The sequence below is a fragment of the Podarcis muralis genome, chromosome 3 (genome assembly GCF_964188315.1).
Source record: "Podarcis muralis chromosome 3, rPodMur119.hap1.1, whole genome shotgun sequence".
NCBI lineage: Eukaryota > Metazoa > Chordata > Lepidosauria > Squamata > Lacertidae > Podarcis > Podarcis muralis.
Genome location: NC_135657.1, coordinates 2,227,346 through 2,250,030, shown reverse-complemented (window position 1 = coordinate 2,250,030; position 22,685 = coordinate 2,227,346). Strand labels below are relative to the sequence as shown.

General features: G+C 45.1%; 1 protein-coding gene across 1 annotated transcript in view; it reads right to left on the bottom strand.

Annotated features, from left to right (window-relative positions):
• OTOF (otoferlin) overlaps positions 1-22,685 on the bottom strand; it is a 185,210-nt gene that overhangs the window by 124,385 nt on the left and 38,140 nt on the right. Inside the window, exon 3 of the mRNA XM_077925364.1 lies at positions 17,866-17,954. Within this exon, the coding sequence (XP_077781490.1) occupies positions 17,866-17,954 (89 nt within the window). The remainder of the gene's footprint in view (positions 1-17,865; positions 17,955-22,685) is intronic.

Below are 22,685 nucleotides of genomic sequence, written 5' to 3'. Positions count from 1 at the left end.
TGCCTTCAGTTGGAGTAAAGCTCTGCTGGGTGAAATATTCATTGCCTCTGGTCTATTTTGGGGGGATCCTGCAATGTGTTTAAGTTTTACTCTGCTAACTACCGGTATACGTTGGAATATAAAGGTAAAGGACCCTGGATGGTTAAGTTCAGTCAAAGGCAACTATGGGGTTGCGGTGCTCATCTCGCTTTCAGGCCGAGGGAGCCGACGTCTGTCCACAGACAGCTTTCCGGGTCATGTGGCCAGCAGGACTAAACTGCTTCTGATGCACAGAGGACCGTGACAAGTGCCAGAGCACATGGAAATGCCATTTATCTTCCCGCCACAGTGGTACCTATTTATCTACTTGCACTGGCATGCTTTCAAACTGCTAGGTTGGCAGGAGCTGGGACAGAGCAATAGGAGCTCACCCTGCTGCGCAGATTCGAACCACCGACAGCACCACCCGCATCCCTGTGTTGGAATTTACTTTGGATCAATATTGAGTAGAATTCAAGGACACTGAACCTCCAGCGTGGAGAGCCTGAGATTTGGAGCCCTGTGATTCCCAGGCAGGTGTGTACACCATACTCTCTTCTCTTCAGGTCCATGAGGCTGAAAAAGAGCACTCAGGAGCCTTCAAAGAGCAGTTCCACACTGCAAATTAGAAAATCAATGGCATTTGGATTAGATGAACCTAAGTTTACACAGTCGGGCAAGAGACAACACCTCTGGGCAATCTCGGCCTTTGGCTGCGATGAGGGAGAAGCAATACCTACTTTACCAGTAGAGATGTTTTAGTTAGATATAAGCAGTGGTTCGACATGTCTGCAAAGAGAATATGAGGATATAAGGTGCTGGATCAGGCCCAAAGGATCCCATCTAGTCCAGCATCCTGTTCTTACACTGGCCACCCCAGACGCCCAGCCCCAGTGGGCTTCAATTGCAAATGGATCATTGAGGTTTCTCCTCCTCCTCCTCCTCCTCCTTCTTCTTCGTCTTCGTCTTCGTCTTCTTCTTCAACATCATAATCTTATTCTTCCTCCTCCTCCTCCTCCTCCTCTTCTTCTTCTTCTTCATCATCTTCTTCTTCTTCAACATCATCATCTTCTTCATCATCATCATCTTCTTCTTAAACATCATCATCTTATTCCTCCTCCTCCTCCTCCTCCTCCTCCTCCTCCTCCTCCTCCTCTTCTTCTTCCTCTTCTTCATCACCATCATCTTCTTCAACATCATCATCTTCCTCTTCTTCTTCTTCTGCAATCCCTCGTAGCCGAGTAAGATTGTCTTCCATAAATACGGTTTTAACAATGAGTCCGTAAGTGACTGTGGAGGCCAGTTCTGGATCCACGCATCCTTCCACAGTGGGGACATTGTATTGGAATATCTTCCCCTCGGCTGTGGCCCTACACAGTTGTCAAATAAGTTGGAGTTCCTGTTATTAAATATACCAAGAAAAAAGCACACCAAGAACTCAGGCCAATGTAAGTTTCAATAGTGGGAGTGGTCCCTACTCACAAGTCGGTAGTCAACAGTAACAAAAGCTAATCCATTTAAAAGTATGTATTCTGACAAGAATTACAAACTCAAGTAGAGATTACAAACTCTAACAGAGATTACAAACTCAAACTCATAAAGATACGTATAACACAATAATTAGTTACAAAGATTTTCTCTTTTTCACTCGACAATAATGTTGATCCTTATAATTTATCGGCTTGCAGATGGAGACTCAGTTTCAATCACAGAGCAGAAGTCAGAAGTCAGTTATGGATCAGAAACCAGGACAGAGCCCTGTTTCGAAGTATTCACCTTCATCAGCTGGAAGTATCAAATATTACAAGAAAATACATCTAGATTCTAAATTACCATACATTATAAAACAATCATAAATTATAAAACAGTATTATATACCAGTTGGTTCCTTGCCTAATTTTTAAAGGGTTTAGTTTTGGTTACTATTGACTATCGACTTGTGAGTAGGGACCAATCCCACTATTGAAAACTTACATTGGCCTACACACTTTTCAGCAATATCAAGGAAGGACACCTGACCTTTTCATGTCCCTTCTCTCTGTACTGGTTCCGGCCTCATGCTAAATCATCTTTTTTCTCTAACTTAATGGAACTTCAGATGTTTTCCTTCCTCCCATAAATATCTGATCCTTTTTAAAATTTAAAAGCATGCAGTTCGCCTTCGCTCCAAATTATCCCCTCTGCGCAGTGCAATCTCCCTGGGTTTCTTAGACATGGTTTTCCTTCCGAAAGGAAAAAGAAAGATAAAGGGTGAGTGCATTTTAATATTTTAAGAACAACACTGAAGAGCCTTTCGTTCTCCTGCTCCTAGTTAAATGTAGGGCAGAAAGGCAGCCCTGGGAGCGGAGCCTTTGAAGGAGCAATGGCAGTAAGGAGCAATGGGTGGAAGTACTGTTTTGGGAGGGACAGGGGGTGGGCAGGTGTGGGGGACTCCCTGGTCCTGAATGGGGTAACTGCCCCTGAAGGACCAGGTGTCAGCCTGGGAGTCATTTTGGACTCACAGCTGTCCATGGAGGTGCAGGTTAATTCTGTGTCCAGGGCAGCTGTCTACCAGCTCCACCTGGTATGCAGGATGAGACCCTTCCTGCCCACGGACTGTCTCGCCAGAGTGGTGCATGCTCTCACTTAGACTACTGCAATGCGCTCTACGTGGGGCTACCTTTGAAGGTAACCCGGAAACTACGACTAATCCAGAATGCGGCAGCTAGACTGGTGACTGGGAGTGGCCGCAGAGACCATATACCGTAACACCGGTCTTGAAAGACCTTCATTGGTGTCCAGTACGTTTCCGAGCACAATTCAAAGTGTTGGTGCTGACCTTGAAAGCCCTAAACAGCCTCGGTCCAGTAGACCTGAAGGAGCGTCTCCACCCCGGACACCAGGGTCCAGCTCCGAGGGCCTTCTGGTGGTTTCCTCCCTGAGAGAAGTGAAGTTACAAGGAACCAGGCAGAGGGCCTTCTCAGTGGTAGCGCCCACCATGTGGACCGCCCTCCCTTCAGATGTCAAGGAAATAAACAACTGACTTTTAGAAGAAATCTGAAGGCAGTACTGTCTAGGGAAGTTTTTAATGTTTTATTGTGCTTTAAATTCTGTTGGGAGCTGCCCAGAGTGGCTAGAGAAACCCAGCCAGATGAGCGGGGTATAAATTATTATTATTATTATTATTATTATTATTGAATTGCAGCTGGAAATTCAGCATTGCGCCTGTCAATTTCTAAAGGCCCCTTCAGAAGGTCAGGAAAGACTGGGGGAGAGAACAGAAGCCAGTGGTCCACCAAGCCCTGTTCTCACAAATGCAAAGCCAATGACTCTTCAGAGAAACCCGGAAGCAGGATTCAAGCACAAGAGCCTTCTCCCCTCCGGTGGTTTCAGAAGGTGGTTGGGCAGAGAATGAACAGTTAAGGTGACATATATTTGCTCCTGCTGCTGCTAATATTATTTATTTATTTATTTATTTATTTATACATACCCCGCCCATCTGGCTGGGTTTCCCCAGCCACTCTGGGCGGCTTTCAACGGAATATTAGAATACAATAACCTATTAAACATTAAAAGCTTCCCTAAATGGGGCTGCCTTCAGATGTCTTCTAAAAGTCTGGTAGTAGTTCTTCTCTTTGACATCTGGTGGGAGGGTGTTCCACAGGGCAGTGCCACTACCGAGAAGGCCCTCTGGCTGGTTCCCTGTAACGTGGCTTCTCACAGCGAAGGAACAACCAGAAGGCCCTCGGAGCTTGACCTCAGTGTCCGGGCAGAACAACAGGGGTGGTGCTTGTTGTTGTTGTTGTGTAGTCGTGTCCGCCTCTTCTTGACCCCCTGGACCAGAGCACGCCAGGCACCTCTGTCTTCCACTGCCTCCCTCATGCTGGTAGCTTCGAGAACACTGTCCCACCATCTCGTCCTCTGTTGTCCCCTTCTCCTTGTGCCCTCCATCTTTCCCAACATCAGGGTCTTTTCCAGGGAGTCTTCTCTTCTCATGAGGTGGCCAAAGTCTTGGAGCCTCAGCTTCAGGATCTGTCCTTCCAGTGAGCACTCAGGGCTGATTTCCTTTAGAATGGAGAGGTTTGATCTTCTTGCAGTCCATGGGACTCTCAAGAGTCTCCTCCAGCACCAGAATTCAAAAGCATCAGTTCTTCGGCGATCAGCCTTTTTTATGGTCCAGCTCTCACTTCCATACATCACTACTGGGCAAACCAGAGCTTTAACTATACCGCAGACTCTTTAGATGCAGTCCTACATTCCTGAATAAACTACAGTTTGCTGGATAAGTAGCACTCGTTGTTCTTGCTGATGGCGCAAGCGATGCCAACAATTCGAACACAAAGCACAAGGCAGCCAGCAGCCCTCCTGGTTTTCCCCTCACCTGAATCCCTGCCTCCTTGCCAGCAAAGGTTAGCAAAGATTTACAGCTCCATTTTGCCAGGAATGCTGGCGGCATTTGAGGTCTCGCTCCTGAACCAAGGGGGCGAGTGAATGTACGGCTTTCATTAACCTTGCTTTCCAGCTACCCACTAAGGAAGCGTCTGAGAACAGGGAGCTCTCCGTCATTAAATGCTGTTTGTGGTTAACAAGCAAAATAATCACAGGTCTGGCTTGGGAAAGGGGGAAATCAATGCTTGAAGGCGTAATAGCGTTAAAGAGTGAGGCAGGTCAGAGCATCCATCCTTCTTGCTTGGTAAGAAATTAAAACATGCAGAAATTGCATTTCCACAACTGCTAATCTGAGCCACGACAGAATGCCTTCTTGAACCTTGTTTTAAACGGTCTTTTCAAAATTAGATCTCCAAGCTGCCTGGTGGAACTTTTTTAAAAAATTAAATACCTTTCTTTGCAACCATCTTCAACTGATTCGGTTATTCCTGTACTTCCCAATTAATTTGGAGTCTACAAAGGAAATGGCAATCTTCATTAGCCGCGGGCGTTTTTCACGCATTCTCATTTCTATTTGGCATTTCACACCTTTTCTTTTTTTTTTTGCTTTTGCAGCACGAAGAACATATTCCTTCTGGCAGGATTGCTGTGCAAGATTCATAGATCCCACAAAAAAATGGACTTGAGGAGGATAATGAGGCACATAAATGCTGCAGAATGTCCTCAGCATTCTTCTCTGGGAGAACTTCCTGTCAAGCGATTCTTAAAAGGCAGCATCTGAAGAGGCCTCCTGAGATTTTCTGTAGCAACCTATAAGTCTGTTCAGTCTGGCACATGGGAGCAGAGGTACTTGAAGTGAATTGCTGCAGGGAGCAGCAGCTGGAAAGCCACTCAGGTGGTGATTTTTGTGGACCTCCCAGGAATCCAAATGGCCGTGCAGGTAGAGCACTGAGTCATCCCCCAGGGAAATCTGGCCTTTATTATTTGTCTTCTATCGCAGTGTTATGATTTTATTTATTTTTTTGTTTAGGGAAACAGGTGGAATTGGATCGAGTTTCCATTTAAAGGTGAACCGACCTAGTTTGGACATTCCAAAAACGAAATGCAAACTATGGAGCAAGAAATATCACGCTTCTGCCAATTTTGCAAGGCAGTACCTGTGTCACATAACGCATGCACGAGTGAAAAGTGTGCGTGAAAAATTGACCGGCAAGCGAAGATGACAGAATTTATGGAATTCGCAAAAATGACTGGGAGAAGAAGAGGAAACGCAAACCAGAAAGTGAGTAAAGATTGGGCAATATTTAAAGGATGTCTTAAAAAGTACTGTGACAATGCGAATCTCCTGACAGATTTAGACTGAATCTCGAATAACAAGGAAATTATAAAAGCAAAAATTTTTCTTGATATGTAACTGGGGGGGGGGGGGGCAAAAAACAAGGAAGTGGGTATAGACTAACAATGCATAAAATGTACAATGAGGTGAATCGGAAGTCAAAAGCATGTGTGATGTTAAATGAAAGGTTGTTAGTTAATGTCTAGTTGTTATGTGGGTATGGTGATGGTTTGTTCGTGTTTTTTATGTTTTATGTAAATTGTTTTGCAATAAAGGAAATAAAAAAATTTAAAAGCATGCATGAAAGCAACTCATACCTAGTGCAAATTGGTATGACAGCTACAACTGTTCCTGGGCTGGTATTGCTTGGCCACAGTAGTTATGGGGCTGGTTAATTCAAGATTGCATAATTGCAACACACCCTTGAGCTTGACCTGGAAGCTACGATTAGTGTAGATTGCTGCCAGGAGCATGAGCACATCAGCTTATAACATCTGTGCTCAGAGATCTGCACTGGCCACCAATTTGCTAGTTTGACATGTTATTATTAAGCAATTTGTGACCAGTTTACCTACGAGATATTCTGACCCAATACATGCCCACTTGACCGCTCCAATCTGCAGAACCAGTGCTGCCACATAATACTCGTTCCACATTTGCAAAAAAAGGGGTGATCTTTGGAACTCCCTGCCTATTGAGCTCAGGAAGGCACTTTCCGTGCACTCTTTCCTGCATTTGTTGTTGTTGTTTAGTCATTTAGTCGTGTCTGACTCTTCGTGACCCCCTGGACTAGAGCACGCCAGGCACTCCTGTCTTCCACTGCCTCCCGCAGTTTGGTCAAACTCATGTTGGTCACTTCGAGAACACTGTCCCATCATCTCGTCCTCTGTCGTCCCCTTCTCCCTGTGCCCTCCATCTTTCCCAACATCAGGGTCTTTTCCAGGGAGTCTTCTCTTCTCATGAGGTGGCCAAAGTCTTGGAGCCTCAGCTTCAGGATCTGTCCTTCCAGTGAGCACTCAGGGCTGATTTCCATAAGAATGGAGAGGTTTGATCTTCTTGCAGTCCATGGGACTCTCCAGAGTCTCCTCCAGCACCATAATTCAAAAGCATCAATTCTTCGGCGATCAGCCTTCTTTATGGTCCAGCTCTCACTTCCATACATCACTACTGGGAAAACCATAGCTTTAACTATAAGGACCGTTGTTGGCGAGGTCCTTCATTTATCCACCACCATCATAGGTGACACTTGGCTCTCTGTACTTTCTTCCACATGATCTGACATCTGACTCTCATATTAGGTTCCTGCTAACAAAGCAACATTGATCAGGAACCCCCTGGGTCTCTGAAGGCCTCGAGGAGGGAACTTTACACAAAGGAGGTGCATTCTGCTGAGATTTTGTTTCTGGGACAAAAGAACCAGGCAATCGCTTTGTTTTCATGCCACACTGCTGCAGCACTCAAAGGAGAAGAAACCCAACCTCTCTGTTGCTTCGGGTAATGGGATTCAAACTTTCTGCCTTCTCTCACACCTGGTTAATGGTGGATGAGGGGCTTGGTGTGCAGAGATCCCACCCACTGTAGCATTAACCATTTCCCTCTTCCCCAGATGCACTCTTAGTTCAAAAGGTGCTGCTTAATTGCTTTTGGGATGCTGATTTTCCACAATCAGGTGGAATGAGCATGAAAAGTAATCCCTGGGTCTGGAAAACATCAAGGTTTCTCCCACCAGATATGGGAAGAAGAAGAAGAAGAAGAGTTTGGATTTGATATCCCGCCTTTCACTCCCTTTTTAAGGAGTCTCAAAGCGGCTAACATTCTCCTTTCCCTTCCTCCCCCACAACAAACACTCTGTGAGGTGAGTGGGGCTGAGAGACTTCAGAGAAGTGGGACTGGCCCAAGGTCACCCAGCAGCTGCATGTGGAGGAGCGGGGAAGCGAACCCGGTTCCCCAGATTACGAGACTACCGCTCTTAACCACTACACCACACTGGCTCTCACACTGGGAGGCACAAACCTTTTCGCAATGACCGGGGGCACAAACATTTGGGTGGGCAAGGTTGACATCCAAGCAGTCTGGCATATTGTTCTCACAGTGGCAAACCAGATGCCCCAATCTTCTTCCTTCTTCTTCTTTGGCGATCCTTCGTAGCCGAGCAAGATTGTCTTTCATGAGCACGGTTTTCACAGTGGGTCCATAAGTGACTGTGGAGGCCAATTCTGGATCCACACCTCCTTCCACAGTGGAGACATTGGTTTCTGGGCAGGAGTTGATCACAGTGAGGGTTTGCCAAGCCTGCCTTCCTCTTAGCATGTTTCTCCCTTGCGTCCTGAGTTCGAGTGTCTTCAAAGCCCATTACACCTTTGGTAAAGGCTGCTCTCCAACTGGAGCATTCGCAGACCAGTGTTTCCCATTTGTTGGTGTTTATACTACACATTTTAAGATCTGCCTTGAGACCGTCTTTAAACCTCTTTTGTTGACCACCATAAATTACGCTTTCCATTTTTAAGTTCAGAATAGAGTCGTTGCTTTGGAAGACGATCATCAGGCATCCGTACAACATGACCAGCCCAACGAAGTTGATGTTGAAGAATCGTTGCTTCAACACTGGTGATCTTTGCTTCTTCCAGTACACTGGTATTAGTTTGCCTGTCTTCCCAAGTGATGTGTAAAAATTTCCAGAGACACCATTGATGGAATCTATCAAGGAAGGACAGTTCCTGAAGTTGAGGCTCCAATACTTTGGCCACCTCATGAGAAGAGAAGACTCCCTGGAAAAGACCCTGATGTTGGGAAAGATGGAGGGCACAAGGAGAAGGGGACGACAGAGGATGAGATGGTTGGATAGTGTTCTCGAAACTACAAACATGAGCCTGACCAAACTGCGGGAGGCAGTGGAAGACAGGAGTGCCTGGCGTGCTCTGGTCCATGGGGTCACGAAGAGTCGGACATGACTAAATGACTAAACAACAACAATCAAGGAGTTGGAGATGGCGTTTATAAGTGGTCCATGTTTCACAAGCATACAGTAAGGTTGGTAGTACAATAGCTTTGTAAACAAGCATTTTGGTTTCCCTGCAAATGTTCTGGTCCTCAAACACTCTGCACTTCAATCAGGAGAAAGCAGCATTCGCAGAGCTCAGGCGATGCTGGATTTCAGCATCAATGTCAGCCCTTGTGGAAAGATAACTGCCCAGGTAGGAGAAGTGATTGACATTTTCCAACATTACACCATCGAGTTGGATTTGACATCCAAGCAGTCTAGTGCATTGTTCTCACAGTGGCGAACCAGATGCCCCAATAGAAAACTCAGAAACAGGATTTGAGCCCAAAAGGAACACTCTCGCCTCCTGTGGTTTCCATAAGAACATAGGAGCAGCCCTGCTGGATCAGACCAATGACCCATCTAGTCCAGCATCCTGTTCTTTTTTCTTCCTTGATCTTTCTTTTATACATATATAATAATTTTAATTAAGTTTCCTCTTTTGCAATTCAAACAAACATTTTACAAACCTTAACGTTTCCAATGACTTCCCTTCTTCTCTTCCCATGCTTCATTTCACATCCCTGCATATTTTACTAACCATTCAAATCAATTTTCCACTTTTACATCCATCAAAAATTATTTACCCTGTTGAATATATCTGAATGCTGCCAGCGTTTTCAGCGCCGTACAGTGGCTTTCCATATATTCAATAAATGTTTTCCAATCTTCTCTAAACGTTTGTTCTTCTTGCTCTCTTAGTCTATATGTTAAGTCGGCAAGTTGTGCATATTCTGTCAACTTCATTTGCCAATCCTTTTCAGTTGGGACCTCGCTCACTTTCCATTTTGTGGCTAACAAAACCCAGGCTGCAGTTGTTCCATACATCAATAACCTTTTCTGACACCTGGGAATTTCAGTCTGGGTTATCCCCAACAAAAAGGACTGTAGTTTCTTTGGGAAAGTACCGGTAATTTTTAGACCTTTTTTCCAATTCATTATAAATCATTTCCCAATTCCCTTTTACCTTTTTACATGTCCACCACATGTGGAGGAATGTTCCCTCTACTTCTTCACACTTCCAACACTTATCTGATTCTGTCTTATAAATCTTAGCCAACCTACTCAGAGATAAGTACCATCTACAGCATCCTATTCTCACAGTGGAGAGAAACCTGCCTATTTTTAGTTCAGTCCTGACACAGCAGGGGAGCTCAGTTGGTAGAGCACGAGACCCTTAGTCGTGGGTTCGAGCTCCACAATGGGCAAAAGATTCCTGCATTGCAGGGGGCTGGACTAGATAACTCTTAGGGTCCCTTCCAACTCTACACTTCTATGATTTGTGCATCCTTGACGGCCTCTTCTGTTTCATTTGTCTAGTCCTGGTCTGAATACTTTCATCCATTATTCAGCTTATGAATTATATTCATGAGATGCCTCATGAAATCATCTCTGTAGGTGTCATAAAAAGAGAATAACAACACAGCAATGAAAATATTCTAAGATAAAAGAGGACAATAAATATAAAAGACAAGAGGCATAAAAACCTCAAAATATAGTTTTAGACCATACTGTGCCAACCAGGGCTGGATTTAGGTTTGATGAGGCCCTAAGCTCCTGAAGGTAATGGGGTCCTTTATATGTCCAGCTGTCCTTTGTCAACAACAAATTGTCGCTTTTTGGTGTGTGGAATATATGCTATATGGTAATTTATGTGCTTAATAGGTCCATACACAACACAAAACACTGTTACTGTATGTAGGTTTTATTTTATTTGTTTTTTATCTTATATTTTGGAAATGTACATCCAGCGTTTCTTTTCCTTTAAATTTTTTTGGGGGGCCCAAGAGAGTGGGGCCCTAAGCTATAGCTTGTTTAGCTTATACGTAAATCCGGCACTGGATATAGGACATAATATAGATCTGAATCTCTGGGGGGAACTTTGGAAGAGCGATCGGAAATTCACAGAATATTACTCCTTGAAAGAGAACTGAAAATGATTTACAGGTGGTATCTTAACTCCGAATAGACTTGCTAAAATGTATAAGACTGAATCAGATAAGTGCTGAAGATGCAATGAGACTGAGGGTACGTTCCATCATATGTGGTGGACCTGTAAAAGGGTAAAAGAATATTGGGAAATAGTTTATAATGAATTGAAAAAAAATGTTTAAAAGTACTTTTCCAAAACAACAACCACCCAGAGTCCTTTTTGTTGGGGATAATTCAGATGGAAATTCCCAGGTATCAAAAAAAGGTTATTTATGTCTGCCACTACTGCAGCCTGTGTTTTGTTAGCCCCCAAATGGAAAATGAACAAGGTCTCAACTAAAGAAGAATGGCAGCCTAAACTGATGGAATATGCGCAGCTCGCAGACTTAACTTATAGAAAAAGAGAACAAGAAGAATGCGCATTTAAAGAAGACTGGAAATTTTTTATTGAATATAAGGGTGAAAATAGTGTACATTTGAAAACATTGGCAACTTTAAGATAAATTCAACCGCGTAAAATAAGTTTTGATGGATGTAAAAATGGAATACTGAATGTTTTAAGGTAAAGGTAAAGGGACCCCTGACCATTAGGTCCAGTTGTGACTCTGGGGTTGCAGCGCTCATCTCGCTTTACTGGCCAAGGGAGTCGGCGTACAGCTTCCGGGTCATGTGGCCAGCATGACTAAGCCGCTTCTGGAGAACTAGAGCAGTGCACGGAAACGCCGTTTACCTTCCCGCCGGAGCGGTACCTATTTATCTACTTGCACTTTGAGGTGCTTTTGAACTGCTAGGTTGGCAGGAGCAGGGACCGAGCAACGGGAGCTCACCCCGTCGCAGGGATTCGAACCGTCAACCTTCTGATTGGCAAGCCCTCGGCTTTGTGGTTTAACCCACAGCGCCACCCGCATCCCACTGAATGTTTTAGTTTATGTAAAATATGCAGGGATCTATGGCATGCAAAGTGAACCATGGAAACAGAAGGATGGAAGTCATTGATATTTGAAGGTTGTTTAAATGAATATTCTAAAATGTAAAATAGAAAAACAATAAAAATTACACACAAAAAGAAGCTTTGCAGCAATGTCGCCCCTTTTCCTTTAGGCAGGGAAATTTCTTCACTCCACGGTTGCTCAGCTGTTTTCCTGCTGCTCAGCAACTGAGCAAAAAATAAGGTTGCCCTCGGAATAGGAGGCCTGGTGGCCGGCTGCAGCGGGGCAGAGAGGGGACTCAGATCATATTGCAAGTTAATTAGCCACCAGGTGATCGGCGGCAAATGACGTTCCGCCACAAAGCCACGCGAAAAGAACATTGGTGCATGAATGATTCAGACGGGGATCGTCTGTCACCCCTTTATCTGAAGAGCACCCTGGTAAGCCGATCGCCTTTATCAAGCATCTGTGTGTGTCGCTCATGGACTGTAATAAAACACACACAGGGACACCGGCTCGCTCAACACCTCTAGCCTGCAAGACCTCGGCCCCATTGCAGGGGACATTTTGGACACGTTGGAAGGAAATAAAAGCACCAGGGATTTCTGCCAGGGACGCCGGTTTTGAGAAATTCTCGCACGCCATCTCCAAGTAAAAGGAGACGCGTTTGGTGAATCTTTTATGCTTGGGGAGGGAAGGCGTTTCTCAGATGTTTGGATGGACACCTGTCATGGATGCTTTATTTATTTTTCTTTATTTTTAAATTTTTATTATAAATTTTTATTAAATACAAATTAGAAAACATACATATTCACAAGAGAAGAAAATACAAAAGGAAAAGAAAATATAACTAACCAAGGGAAAAGATAGGTAGCCTTGTTGGTCTGCCATAGTCAAAACAAAAAAAATTCCTTCCAGTAGCACCTTAAAGACCAACTAAGTTAGTTCTTGGTATGAGCATTCGTGTGCATGCAGCTTTTCGTGTGCATGCAACACTGGGTCACCCCAAATTCACCATCAGATCACATAGCATGTCCATGGCTACAGCCTGCAGCAAAAAAATCATGCACCCACTGTTTCCTCGGGCTGCAATGATGCAAAAATGTGGTTACAAAGAATGGATCCACATGTATCCTCAGGATTTTTGCATTGTTGTTGTTGTTTAGTCGTTTAGTCATGTCCGCCTCTTCGTGACCCCCTGGACCAGAGCACGCCAGGCAGTTCTGTCTTCCACTGCCTCCCCCAGTTTGGTCAAACTCATGCTGGTAGCTTCAAGAACACTGTCCCACCATCTCGTCCTCTGTCTTCCCCTTCTCCTTGTGCCCTCCATCTTTCCCAGCATCAGGGTCTTTTCCAGGCAGTCTTCTCTTCTCATGAGGTGGCCAAAGTATTGGGAGTCTCACCTTCAGGATCTGTCCTTCCAGTGAGCACTCAGGGCCGATTTCCTTAAGAATGGAGAGTTTTGATCTTCCTGCAGTCCATGGGACTCTCAAGAGTCTCCTCCAGCACCAGAATTCAAAAGCATCCATTCTTTGGCGGTCAGCCTTCTTTATGGTCCAGCTCTCACTTCCATACATCACTACTGGGAAAACCATAGCTTTAACTATACGGACCTATACGGACCTATACGAAGAAGTGTGCATGCACACGAAAGCTCATACCAAGAACTACCGTAACTTAGCTGGTCTTTAAGGTGCTACTGGAAGGATTTTTTTTCCCCCTTCAGAATGGATGCGTTTGATCTTCTTGTAGTCCATGGGACTCTCCAGAGTCTCCTCCAGCACCATAATTCAAAAGCACCAATTCTTCTGTGATCAGCCTTCTTTATGGTCCAGCTCTCACTTCCATACATCACTACTGGGAAAACCATAACTTTAACTATACAGACCTTTGTCTGCAAGGTGATGTCTCTGCTTTTTAAGATCACTGCCTTGCCGTGGCGAAGGGGCTTGAATAACTCAGAGAAGCTATGAGCCATGCCGTGCAGGGCCACCCAAGATGGACAGGTCATAGAGGAGAGTTTTGCCCAAATGTGATCCACCTGGAGCAGGAACTGGCAAGCCACTCCAGTATCCCTGCCAAGAAAGCTCCATGGACAAAGACGACAATGTTACAAGTTTCTAAAAATCCCCAGTGCCGTGACCAGGAGCTAGGGGGACATCGACCGTCACAAATGCATATTTCCTTGTTCTCTCCTGGACTTCCTTGGCTAAAAGGCCTTGGACAGAATAAGAGGTCGTGGCAAGACGGAGCTATTGAGTTACCCAGTGGAGGTAACTGAATCAGCCAGGGCCAAAAGTCAGAGGGGGAAATGGGAGGTAGAGTGACAATAGGATCAAATGCTTCAAATGCAATGGGGGACGACGAATGCGGGCCACAGCTGAGAGATCCAAACAGGCGGAGGGCTGCATCATAAAAGGTAAAGGTAAAGGTACCCCTGCCCGTACGGGCCAGTCTTGACAGACTCTGGGGTTGTGCACCCATCTCACTCAAGAGGCCGGGGGCCAGCGCTGTCCGGAGACACTTCTGGGTCACGTGGCCAGCGTGACAAGCTGCATCTGGTGAGCCAGCGCCGCACACGGAAATGCCGTTTACCTTCCCGCTAGTAAGCGGTCCCTATTTATCTACTTGCACCCGAAGGTGCTTTCGAACTGCTAGGTTGGCAGGCGCTGGGACTGAGCAGCGGGAGCGCACCCGCCGCGGGGATTCAAACCGCCGACCTTTCGATCGGCAAGCCCTAGGCGCTGAGGCTTTTACCCACAGCGCCATCATACCCTCCAACATTTCTCAGTTGAAAAATAGGGGCATTTCTCACTCTCCCCTCCAACGGACCCTCCTCAGGCCCCCACCCCATTTTTTTTCTTCCCCACCTGAGCATTTCCTATCAGAAGGAGGACGTGTGCCAACACCCCGTGACCCCAACACCCCAACACCAAGGGGACCCAGCACACACACGTCCTCCGCCATCCTGAGAAAACCCCTTAATCCCGATTTTATTTTATTTTATAAAAAGGAAAACACACAAAATACAGTGGTACCTCTGGATGCGAACGGGATCCGTTCCAGAGCCCCGTTCGCATCCTGAAGCGAAAGCAACCCGCGTCTGCGCATCTGCACATGTTCGGGTCACGATTCGCCGCATCTGCGCATGCTCGTGGCGTCATTTTGAGCATCTGCGCATGCGCAAGCAGCGAAACCCAGAAGTAATGTGTTCCGTTACTTCTGGGTCACCACGGAGCGGAACCCAAAAACGCTCAACCCGAAGCTACTTTAACCCAAGGTATGACTGTAAATTTTAGAAAGGGGCAAAATGAGACATTGAGGCACAAAGCATTTTTAAAAAATAAAAATCAAGACTCCTTGTGCTCCCCTCTGCTTCCCTTTTCTTCCCACCCAGAGTGGCCCTCGCCTTTTCCTGCCCTTCAGAGCTGGACCATCATGCAAGGTCGGGCTTTCCCAGACTTCAATTTCAATTTTTTTAAAAAGAAAAACACACCACACAATTGCTCAACAGATGTGCAGTCTTTCCCCATCTGCTGTGGGGGCACCTTTCTTTCACCCAACGAAACTTGGGAAGGAATTTCACACTTGGTTCAGGCTCAGATTGCTGTAATTTGTGACTTGGGTGAAAAAATGCTATTTCCATCTCCTTGGTAAACAAATGTATCAGGCATAGTCCTGCGTGGAAGGCAATTGCCTTCCGACCACGTAGGGTTTCTGTGACAAATGGTTTGTGTGTGCCATTGCGCTGCCTTTGGAAATTCTCTAATTTGCTGGGCTCTCCCCCTTTGTAGTACTGAAAACCAAAATGCTAGAATTTGTCAGGCACTCGAGAACGAAACCAAGAGAGAAGGCATGAATTTTCTGCTTATGGTACCAAACCAGTCTGCAGTATGAAGGAGGGGTCTGTAGGCAGTTCAAGGTGGGATACCAGCCCTGTGGGATGTGATACATAAGTAGCAGTCAAGTACAACATTCCTCGTTTTCCTAGAGTGGACATGCAGGGGGATGTTTGGTCCAGCCGGTCGAAAACTTCCTGTTTCCTCCTGCCTGGAGCATCCTTCCTCTTGCATGTGACTAGAGGTGGGCGTGACCTTACCTGTGCAGGTAACAAAAGGATAAGGCATGCAGCCTCTCTCCATATGGGATAGACAAAGAGACTCTCTCCATATGGGATAGACTCACATGTATACATCTGTAACTAAGCCTTCCTTCGGGGATCCAACTGTGAACTGAATGTGAGTAAACTACTTTTATATATCTTAAATAAGATTGTGGCATGTTCATTCCTTTAAGAGGGAAATAAGGGATCTTACCAGGAATCTATACTGAGAAACTTAAACGAGCCTGCAACCAGCTACCCACTGTGCAGTTAAAGGGGAATGTTAAAACTCTAAGTTATAGAACTTGCTAATGCAAGTTAGGAAGGATCGTAATAAACAATATATCCTCTCCTGCATCCCTGAACATTCCCGCAAACCCCACCTGCAAGATTCTGCCATGGTTCCTAGGAATCAGGTGCTCCAATAGGTCAGTTCAGTACTGGTACCCATGACAAAGACCCAAGGGCTGCTGGGAAGTTGCTAGGTTAAGTCTAAACCTATGGATTGTTGGAAAGACCACCTGCGGACCTGCCAGACCTCTTCCTACTTCTTCCAAGGAAAGGTGGCCTCAGAACAAGACTCCCAACACACATACACAGTGCTCAAGATAATTGCTCTTTTGAAAACACTTTTCTCCCTTTTAAAACCCAGAATGTAATGCTCCTTGCTCTGGATGTGAACATCTAAACATTGGCTTTTTGTGTAAACTAAGTTTGCTCGTCCAGAACGGGAATTTGGGGTGAATCAAGTTTTCTGCTCCTAAAAATAGGAAGCAGCCTGGATTACAAACCTTCACCACTCCAAGTCAAAAGATCTAAACAGTTTATACATTGAAAGCAGTCCCCGTTGCAATCTGTTTGCTTTTGCTGCTACTTAAAATCAAGCCCAGCTTGCTTCTTGAATTTACAGTGGCGCTTGGACTGCTAGGCCCCATCTGCACCTTGCATTTGGGGCCGTGTCCGACCACTTTAAGCTGTCATCATTTTCCCAGAGGAGTTCTGGGAGGCGTGGTTTCTGAAGGGTGCTGAGATTCATTGGTGTTCTCCCTGCAGAGCTGCAATTCCCAGAGTGGTTTAGCAGTCCATCCCTCTTTCCAGGGAACTCTGGGAGTTGTGACTCCATGAGGAGAATAGGGATCTTCTAATGACATTCAGCGCCTTAGGGAACTACATTTCTCAGCATTCTTTGAGGGAAGCCATGTGGGATGTGATCCGTGAGAGGTAGTCAAGTACAACATTACTTGTTTTCCTAGAGTGGACATGCGAGGGAATGCTTGGTCCAGCCATCAAAACTTCCTGTTCCTCCTGGCTGGAGCATCCTTCCTTTCCCATGTGATAGAAGGTGGGTGTGACCTCACCTGTCCAGGTAACAAAAGGACGAGTCACGCAGCACACCTCTCTCTTTTTGACTTCCTTCTTCATTTGACCAGCTTTTAGCTAAGACTGCTCTGCCAGCTCTCAGCTAGGAGAAGCACTGGGATTATTCCCCCATATGGAGTAGATCCACATGTACATATTTGTAACTAAGTCTGCCTTCAGGAATCCAACTGTGAGCTGATGTGAGTAAACTTCTTTTATTGACTTTGAATAAGATTGTGGTGTCTTTATTCTTTTAAGAGGGATTCAAGGGAACTTACCAGGAACGTACAATTCAATCTGAGTCAGACTGAATTGTATACTAGTGAGAGGCTCACACGAGCCTGCACCCGGTTATCTGCTGTGCATGTAAAAAGGGGAATGTAACTCTGCTAAGTAAAGGAACTTGCCAGCGCAAGTTAGGAAGGATATTAATGAACAATATATCCTCTCCTGCCACCCTGAGCATTCCCACACCATCTAGTCCAGCACCCGGTCCTCACAGTGGCCAACCAATGCCTGTGGAAGACCAGCAAGCAGGATTTGAGCATCTCATCTCCAGGAGTTTCCAGTATCTGGCATTCAGAAGCATTGCTGTCTCCATCTATGGAGGCTGAGCATAGTCATCTTGGCTAGTAGTCACCGACAGACCTCTCCTCCTCCATGAATTTGTCTAATCATTGAAAGACGTTGAAAAGAAGCTGCACACATTGCAGGGGCTCTTTTAAGGAAGCCCCAAAGTTGGAGGAACAAAACTCACCCAGACATGCAGAACGCCACTGACCTGTTGGAGAAGACTTTGCTGTAGTTGAAGACCTGGACCTCCAGCATCTCGTTGACGTCGATGCTGCTTGCAACGGGCCATCGAAAGGTCTGCAGGAAGAGAGGGGAGATGTGAGGGGTGTGGGACGTGATCCATGAGAGACAGTCAAGTACAACATTCCTTGTTTTCATAGAGTAGACATGCAAGGGAATGTTTGGTCCAGGCAGTTGAAACTTCCTGTTCCTCCTGGCTGGAGTATCCTTCCTTTTGCATGTGATAGAAGGTGGACATGACCTTACCTGTCCAGGTAACAAAAGGACGGGTCACGCAGCACACCTCTCTCTTTTTGACTCCCTTCTTCGTTTGACCGGCTTTTAGCTAGGACTGCTCTGCTAGCTCTCAGCTAGCAGAAGCACTGGGATTATTCCCCCATATGGGGTAGATCCACTTATACATATTTGTAACTAAGTCTGCCTTCAGGATTCTAACTGTGAACTGATGTAAGTAAACTTCTTTTATTGACTTTGAATGAGTTTTTTTTTAAAAAAAAAAATTATTGGTTTTCCAAACACAAAAAATAAAAACAAACAATACACAATACACAGACATACAAACATATAAACATGTATAACTTCATAATCTTATTTTCATACACCTTACTTCTCGGACTTCCCCATACCTCCCCTTTTCTGCATCCTTGTTTTACATCTCTTCAGCAACTCCTCCAATTAACTAATTATTCAATTCAATTTCTTTTAAATTCTTCCTTAACTTATTGATTACAGCTGCAATTCTCTATTTCCCAATTCCTTGACATCTTAACACTCCTCAATTTTACAACAATTTTTAAGATATATTTTGAATTTCTTCCAGTCTTCTTCCACTGTCTCTTTCCCCTGGTCACGGATTCTGCCAGTCATCTCCGCCAGTCCCATGTAGTCAATCACCTTCGTCTGCCATTCTTCCAGCGTGGGTAGTTCTTGTGTCTTCCAATACTTTGCTAAAAGAATCCTTGCTGCTGTAGTGGCATACATAAAAAACGTCCTATCCTTCTTTAACACCAATTGGCCTACCATGCCCAAGAGAAAAGCCTCAGGTTTCTTAGGAAAGGTCCTTTTAAGGACTTTCTTAATTTCATTATAGATCATTTCCCAAAAGGCTTTAATCTTCGGGCAGGTCCACCAAAGGTGGTAGAAAGTACCTTCAGCCTCATTACATTTCCAGCATTTATTATTGGGCAAATGATAAATTTTTGCAAGCTTGACTGGGGTCATGTACCACCTGTAAATCATTTTCATAATATTTTCTCTTAAGGCATTACATGCCGTGAACTTAACACCGGTGGTCCATAACTGTTCCCAGTCAGCAAACATGATGTCATGACCAATGTCTTGTGCCCACTTAATCATAGCTGATTTAACTGTTTCATCTTGTGTATTCCACTTCAACAGCAAGTTATACATTCTTGACAGATTCTTAGTATTGGGTTCTAACAGTTCTGTTTCTAGTTTTGACCTCTCCGTCTGGAAACCTATTTTCCTGTCCTGTTTAAATACCTCATTTATCTGAAGGTAATGAAGCCAATCTCGTAGTTTAGGCTTTAATTTCTCATAGCTCTGTAGTTTAATTTTTTCACCATCTTGCTCTAAAATTTCCCAATATTTTGGGAATGAGATTGTGGCATCTTTATTCTTTTAAGAGGGATTCAAGAGAACTTACCAGGAACGTACAATTCAATCTGAGACAGACTGAATTGTGTAATAGTGAGAAGCTCACACGAGCCTGCAACCAGCTATCTGTTGTGCATGTAAAAAGGGGAATGTAACTCTGCTAAGTAAAGGAACTTGCTAGCGCAAGTTAGAAAGGATATTAATAAACAATATATCCTCTCCTGCCACCCTGAATATTCCCACAAGGATGTCCTGCTTTGGCCTCAGAACTTATAGATGGGGGAAAGAGCTCTTCAACTGTGGATTTGAAATTCACCATGTGCTGCATTTTGAAATAAAAAAAATCTGGAGAGCTGCACAGGGCTGGATGGCCAAAGGTTTGACTTGGTGTAAGGGAGCTCCTTATCTTCCTGCGATGGTTCTTGGTTTAACACACAGCTCCTCCAGGGGAAGGACTGAACCAATGGACTATTATTATTTCTATTATTATTATTATTAATCAATTTTATATACCACTCTTCATCCAAAGATCTCAAGGTGGTTCGCAAGATAAAAATACAGGATAAAAATGACAATAAAGTAAAGGAAATTCCAGGTAAACCTTAGGAAGAACTTTTTGACATTAATCAAAATGCTTTATTGTCACTTGTACAATTTGTATACAGTGAGATTACACAAGCACCCCCCCACTCAGCTCTCTTAGTCTTCATTCCCCTCGTTTACTGACACACACACACCAAACCCGAAAGTCAGTTGCCCTGTTGTTATCTTTTCATTCAGCAGCCTAACAGCCCATGGATAGAAGCTGTTCTTTACCCTGTTGGCGCGACTAATCCTGGTTCTATATCTTCTGCCCGAGGGCAGGAGATCAAGAAAGTGCCGGCCAGGGTGTGAATCATCCCTGAGAATTTTCCTCACTCTCCTGATGCAACTTTCTTTCGCTAGTTCATCCAGTGGATTCACGGGACAGCCCATAATATCATGTGCTGTATTCACCACCCTCTGTAGGCACTTCCCATCAGATGATGTCAAACCAGTGTACCACACAGTGATGAATTATGAAAGGACACTTTCTATTGTGGACCGGTAGAAGGAGATCATCAAATGTTGATTGACATCATTCTTCCGCAATGCTCTGAGGAGATGGAGTCTCTGTTGGGCTTTCTTAACCACCTGGGTTGTATTTATTTTCCAAGGAAGGTCTTCACTGAGATAAACTCCATAGCTATTTGGCTCTGGAATGGACTCCCTCAGAAGGGGGTGGACTCTCCTTCCTTGGAGGTTTTTAAGCAGAGGTTGGGTGGACACCTGTCATGGATTCTTTAGCTGTGATTCCTGGTTCACAGGGGGTTGGACTAGATGACCCCAGGGACCCTTCCAATTGAATTCTATGATTCTATGCAGCGCTTTTTTCTGGGGGGATGCAGGGGTACGCATACCCCTAAACATTAACAGCCATCAACAGGTTTACCATACCCATTGAGTCAATCACCCATCTCCTACTACCCTCCTGAGAAAAAGCCCCACCCCTCCCTCCCACTATATGTCCAGAGGAGGGCAACCAAAATGGTCAAAGGCCTGGAAACGATGCCTTATGAGGAACGGCTAAGGGAGCTGGGCATGTTTAGCCTGGAGAAGAGGAGGTTAAGGAGTGATATGATAGCTATGTTCAAATATATAAAAGGATGTCATATAGAGGAGGGAGAAAGGTTGTTTTCTGCTGCTCCAGAGAAGCGGACACGGAGCAATGGATCCAAACTACAAGAAAGAAGATTCCACCTAAACATTAGGAAGAACTTCCTGACAGTAAGAGCTGTCCGACAGTGGAATTTGCTGCCAAGGAGTGTGGTGGAGTCTCCGTCTTTGGAGGTCTTTAAGCAGAGGCTTGACAACCATATGTCAGGAGTGCTCTGATGGTGTTTCCTGCTTGGCAGGGGGTTGGACTCGATGGCCCTTGTGGTCTATTCCAACTCTATGATTCTATGATTCCTAAACATTAACAGTCATCAGCAGGTTCACCATACCCATTGAGTCAATCACCCATCTCCTACTACCCTCCTGAGAAAAAGCCCACCCCACCCTCCCACTATACATAAGGGTCTGGTGACTTCTGTTTCAGTGTATCTGAAGAAGTGTGCATGTGCATGAAACTTATACGAAGAACAAACTTAGTTGGTCTCTAAGGTGCTACTGGACAATTTTTAAAATATATTTCTACTGCGTCAGACCAACACGGCTACCTACCTGAATCCTAAACTTTTTGTGAATCTTTGTACTTTTGTCTGTTTACTGTACAGTGGTACCTCGGGTTAAGTACTTAATTCGTTCCGGAGGTCCGTTCTTAACCTGAAACTGTTCTTAACCTGAAGCACCACTTTAGCTAATGGGGCCTCCTGCTGCCGCCGCGCCGCCGGATCCCGATTTCTGTTCTCATCCTGAAGCAAAGTTCTTAACCTGAAGCACTATTTCTGGGTTAGCGGAGTCTGTAACCTGAAGCGTATGTAACCTGAAGCGTATGTAACCCGAGGTACCACTGTATTTATTTTCCCCGATTTGAACTATAAAATGGTGATTTTCTTGAGTCAAAATGAGAGTACAGTGGACGCTCAGATTGCAAACATGATATGTGTGGGAGGCATGTTCACAACCCACATCGTTTGCAACCCGCAGCACAGCATCTGTGCACGGCTTGCGATTCGGCGCTTCTGCGCATGCACAAAGCGCAATTTAGCACTTCTGCACATGCACGAGCACCGGAAGTAACCCGTTCCGGTACTTCCGGGTTTTGGCGTGCCCGTAACCCGAAAACGTGCAACCTGAAGTGTCTGTAACCCAAAGTTTGACTGTACCCCTAGACATTTTTTTAGGGGAAATAAGCACTGATTCTATGAACCCACACTGTCTGCCCATCCCCTGCCCTCCTCTTCCTCCTCTGCTGCCCGTCTTTTGCCCTCAATTTCCGTGGCCTCTTTGTTCACACAAAGTATTTGCTTGCAAGTCCAGGCGTGCACCCCGCTGGGCGAAACAATTGCAGAAGGAAGGTTAAGAGACCGTCTCCAATATCCGAGCGCCGTAACGCGCGCTCTCCTCCCGTGGGGAACAGCGCAGCAAAACGCTGTTGCTGAACTGCAAGCAGTAGATTGGCTGGGAAGGGAGGAAAGCTTCGTGCAG